The sequence below is a fragment of the Electrona antarctica genome (assembly GCF_951216825.1).
Source record: "Electrona antarctica genome assembly, chromosome: 12".
Lineage (NCBI taxonomy): Eukaryota > Metazoa > Chordata > Actinopteri > Myctophiformes > Myctophidae > Electrona > Electrona antarctica.
Genome location: NC_136793.1, coordinates 12,906,318 through 12,911,808, shown reverse-complemented (window position 1 = coordinate 12,911,808; position 5,491 = coordinate 12,906,318). Strand labels below are relative to the sequence as shown.

At 46.1% G+C, this 5,491-nt stretch overlaps 1 protein-coding gene across 1 annotated transcript in view; it reads left to right on the top strand.

Moving 5' to 3' along the window:
* The window catches only part of LOC306934479 (disabled homolog 2-interacting protein-like), a gene marked incomplete at its 3' end in the record, with an annotated part of 21,287 nt that extends 16,049 nt beyond the window's left edge, over positions 1-5,238 (top strand). The window contains exons 17-18 of the mRNA XM_079517053.1: positions 4,219-4,306; positions 5,068-5,238. Coding sequence (XP_079373179.1) covers positions 4,219-4,306; positions 5,068-5,238 — 259 coding nt within the window. The remainder of the gene's footprint in view (positions 1-4,218; positions 4,307-5,067) is intronic.
* Positions 5,239-5,491: the final 253 nt, after the last annotated feature.

The following is a 5,491-nucleotide window of genomic DNA, read 5'->3' as shown; positions in this document are numbered from 1 at the left end:
GCTTCAGTCTACATCAGTAGCTTGAGCCCCATTGCCCCCGCCGGCGGGTGTTTACCTCTGAACAGCACTCAATAAATCTAATCAGACCTAATCAATCTGCAATTGCAATGTTGATTCTGGGGATTTTCCCCCTGGACCACGCTGGGGCTTAACAAGTTAATGAGTAGTATTAAAATGTTATTGTCTGTTTTATGTCCAACAATGTATTTGTATTTAGTTCATAAAGTTTACATAACTATAATTAAAGGCATTTGAAATTAAATACAAATGTTACCGGTACTTTTCAGGATTCTAATTCCAAAATAGCAAAACATAATTCAGGATTTCAATTCAAATATAGCAAAAATACCTGATCTACAAGTGGTGATCTTGTAGATCGGCTATTTTTGCTACGGCAGAAATATGCAATGTGGCCCTCAGTCTGGAGTGAGTGTGGAAATATCGTGAGTGAGTGTGGAAATGTCGTAGAGGTACAGTCGTACGTACCTCTACGACTGTCGTAGAGGTACCACAAGAACAGCGCGAGGGGTACTATCATAGGAGCCAACCAATCATATCAATGCTCGAGGGGTACTACCCGGAAGACTTCGTCAGTCTTCCGGGTCCTTCAAAACGCCACTGAGAAACTTCCATTGAAGGGCCTGTCGCTCCTCATCCGCTCTCTAGCTATATTATAACTCTATGACTTCAACCTATAGGTATCTGTGACCTTTACCCTTTGCCCTTTAACCCTAAACAGTCTCTATATGAAGTTGTAGGTCAAACATACGTATATGAACAGGCATACATGTTCAATCCCCTGATTTGTTTCAGCACTGCTTTTTTATTTTATATGAACATAATTACAGGGGCTGGGCTGTCTCCCACTAATAATAAGAACAATAATACGAACATTAGCGGGCAAGTTCAGGACAGGCATGCATCTGCAACGGTGCCTGCACAAATCTGTTGTCCGCATGCATGCAACGCTTTGTGTTTGTATGACATCAGACCAGAGCTCTGGTCTTGCCTATATGACGTGAAAATACTTTTAGACTTCCACTCTTAGATAGTATTGCTAGATATACTTCTACACTGCCCTGAGCGATGGAGAGAGAATTGGAGATAGAGAGACAGACAGAGCGAAAGAGCGAGAGACAGAGAAAACACGACAAGGCAGGCATATTGTCCGTCTCCATGCATACCGGCTGCTTTGATGATGAACCGCCGCGACACGTGGAAGGTGTGACGTCCCGATCTTCCTCCCAGACTCTGGTTTCCGGTTCCAAGTGTCTGTACGCGATCGTGCCTCAGGTCCGCCTGCTCCACAAACACCTGCAGAGCAGCCAGATTTCCGAGGTATGGTCAGACCCTGTCGGCCGCCCGTCGGCGAATAACCATCCCCGTAACCAGCTCGAAACAAAGAGGAAACATGAACAGACCAGGATCTCGCAGCGTCAGCCATTCACCAAGACCTCGACTCGGTCGGGAGAAGAGGCGAAGGAGACCCATCAGTGGACAAAGAAGCCCCACGTCTGTGAACAGTGCGGCAAGAGCTTCAGGCATTTGTGTCACCTGAATACACATCGACGCGTCCACACCGGGGAGCGACCGTACCGCTGCGAGAAGTGCGACAGGAGTTTCAGCCGGATGTATGGCCTGAAGACCCACACGCGTCTGCACACCGGGGAGAAGCCCTTCCGTTGCGCGCAGTGCGACAAGAGCTTCAGCGAGGTGGGCAACCTGAGGACACACCAGCGCCTGCACAGCGGGGAGAAGCCGTACCAGTGCCAGCAGTGCGACCGGACCTTCAGTCAGTTGTGCAACCTCAAGACGCACCACCGCGTGCACACGGGGGAGAAACCCTTCCCCTGTCAACAATGTGGAAAGAGCTTCACCGTACTGGGCGCTCTGACAACGCACCGGCGCGTCCACACGGGGGAGAGACCCTTCTACTGCACGCAGTGCGACAAGAGCTTCAGCGTGCTGGCCGCCCTGAAGACGCACCTGCGCGTGCACACGGGAGAGAAACCCTTCTATTGTACGCTGTGCGACAAGAGTTTCACCGACATGGGCAGCCTGAGGAGGCACCAGCGCGTGCACACTGCCGACAAGCACTACTGTCAGCAGTGTGACAAGAGCTTCCGCAACCCGGGGAATTTCAGGAGACACAAGCATAAGCCGCCCAGGGAAACGACTCGCCTCTGCAAACAGTTTGAAGTGACTTTCAGTGTGTTCTCAACCTTTTCAGGCCGTGACCCCCTAAAATAATCCTATTACTTGAACTGGGGATCCCCTCACCCTGCTGTTATGTTTGCTCTTTGACCAGTTCTTGAGCGGTGCTAGCCGTTCCCAACGTGTGGCTTTGTGTGTGCCCCATGACATCATGTGGCAGCCAAGTCAATGGCAAAAAGTATTCCGTATAAACTTTTTCGGCCCCTGTGGGCCTAAAACAAAGGCCCCTGTGATGTCACGTGGGCCAATATCATCATCATGATATGATGAGGATATACACACATGTGTGTAATATAGTATATAGAGCATAGCAGTGGCCATGGTTTTCTGAACCCACTGAAAAATCGGTACTTGTGTCCACTCCGTGAGTTAGGTACTTGGGTATTAGTGTGTCCACTCCGTGAGTTAGGTACTTGGGTATTAGTGTGTCCACTCCGTGAGTTAGGTACTTGGGTATTAGTGTGTCCACTCCGTGAGTTAGGTACTTGGGTATTAGTGTGTCTACTCCGTGAGTTAGGTACTTGGCTATTAGTGTGTCCACTCCGTGAGTTAGGTACTTGGGTATTAGTGTGTCCACTCCGTGAGTTAGGTACTTGGGTATTAGTGTGTCCACTCCGTGAGTTAGGTACTTGGGTATTAGTGTGTCCACTCCGTGAGTTAGGTACTTGGGTATTAGTGTGTCCACTCCGTGAGTTAGGTACTTGGGTATTAGTGTGTCCACTCCGTGAGTCAGTGAGTTAGGTACTTGGGTATTAGTGTGTCCACTCCGTGAGTCAGTGAGTTAGGTACTTGGGTATTAGTGTGTCCACTCCGTGAGTTAGTGAGTTAGGTACTTGGGTATTAGTGTGTCCACTCCGTGAGTCAGTGAGTTAGGTACTTGGGTATTAGTGTGTCCACTCTGTGAGTTAGGTAATGTAAGTCGCTCTGGATTAAGAGCGTCTGCTAAATGCCTAAATTGTAAATTGTAAATTGTACTCATGGGTATTAGGGCAGTAACCAAAAAGTTCTCAACAGAGAACAAGTTTTCAACAGGTCGACTCCCACCAGGAGAAGTCGAAAGTCGAACAATAAATAAATTATAATATTAATAATAATAATTAAAATAAATAAGTTTGTTTATTTTATATATATATATATATATATATATATATATATATATATATTATATTTGCTCTATGTGTTTACGCTTTTGACTGTTAACAGTGTTTAGAATGTGTCACAATGTGCGCTTTCGATCAATTGCTTATAGCAACAGAACTGTGAGCCAAACACCCGAGGCCAAGCAATGTGTGTGATTCACCAGTGACAGCAGGCTCTCAATCAGCTTCTCCATGTTTGTACACAAACATTGCGTGCCCTTCTATCACTGTAAGACACATGAGGAAAAATTGGCATATGCTAATAATAACCACACAAGGCCATATTTAGACGATGGTACAGGAAGCAGGGTGCAATTCCACTCCACTGTTTCTAGTTAAACGGCACATTATTAAGTCAGGCACACTGCACAAATGGAAAGAAGGTAGGAAGTCTGCACACCGTTCTTAAGCTCCCAGTAGTTTATTAGGAATCAATGGTCAGGAATCAATGTTTCGACCCCTCCAGGTCTTCATCAGGAACTGGCCCTGGATTTAGACTCTGAATCTGTCACAAATGTGTTTTGGGTATGACATAATTAGATCAATCAGAGTGTAGAATCCCAATCCGTGTACACATTTGTTGAACCTTTATCCAAATATCCAACCCCACTTTTTTTGTTTAAACGACAATTGTTTGTTGGAGGAGTGATTTTCTGCTGAGGAGTATTGCATTTGACCATCTATGTGGTAGCAGCATTAATAATGTGATTTTTTTTGTATTATTCTTATAGAGACCTTTTTCACACCCATGGTTACATTTGGCTACACTGCCATTTGATATGCAGATATGCAATAATGCAAATTATATAAGTTAATGGCGCGTATGCATGTGAAGAAACGCAACACAATAACGCTGTTTGTTCAGGTTGATGTCGGTGGAAGAAGAGCTGAAGAAAGATCATTGTGACATGCAAGCGGTGGTGGACTCCAAGCAGAAGATCATTGAAGCTCAGGTCTGTGACGAGTTCATCTTTTTCAGTCATTCCACAGCACGGCTCACTAAGGGGCTCCTACTAGAAAGAGAGAGAGAAGTGTTAGAAGGGCAAAGCTGTGGATGAAGGGGGTTTGTTGGGGAGGGAGGGGGGGATTTTGATGCCACGGAAATGCTAACATGCTTTAAGGAGTGACGTCATGTGGCTGGCAGCCACAGTGGGCGCCCCCTCACTTGAGTGTGATTTTTTTATATTGTGCTAATACCGGTACTACTTTTACTTAAAGGACCACTTCACCCATTTTCAACCTTCTCTTCATATACAGTACTATTTGTGTCTATTCACTCTGTGTCTCCAAAGGAGGGCTGAGGACATCATTTTTTAATGAATGCAAGAACAATCAGCTTCTATTAGTTAGCATGCTAACGTTCCAGGAATAGAAAGCCTACAGTTTCTATTAGCTTCAATTCCCCATTGATGATGACACTGGTAAAGAGGTTTCTGAACTGTCTAACTCTGAGACAGACAAAGTAGACAAAATGGTACCATCTTCTAATGAGCATTAGTGAGGTTGACCAATTATATGAAGATAGTTTGCAAAAGGGTGAGTCCTTTCGGTAAAGAAGAAGAGTACATCTTCCCCAACGCTGTCTGTCTGTCTGTCTGTCTGTCTGTCTGTCTGTCTGTCTGTCTGTCTGTCTGTCTGTCTGTCTGTCTGTCTGTCTGTCTGTCTGTCTGTTTCTGTATACTGTCCATCTGTCTCACCGTCTGTCTACGTGCAGGAGAAGAGGATATCTAGCCTGGACGCGGCCAACAGCAGGCTAATGGCGGCGCTGACTCAACTAAAGGAACGCTATGCGGTGACGTCACAACGCAACGGCCTGTCGCCGAGCAACACGTCCTCTCTGCAGATCACGGAGAACGGAGAGTTCCGCAACTCCAGCAACTGCTGAACACTGAGCGATCTGATTGGACTACTGCAGCAACTGCTGAACACTGAGTCATCTGATTGGTCACCTGCAGCAACTGCTGAACAATGAGCTTACTCATTGGACTACTGCAGCAACTGTTGAACATTGACCAATCTGATCGGGCTACTGCAGCAACCGTTGAACATTGACCAATCTGATTGGACTACTGCAGCGACTTCTGAACACTGACCAATCTGACAAGTCAACTTCAGCAACTGTCGAACAATGATCCGAC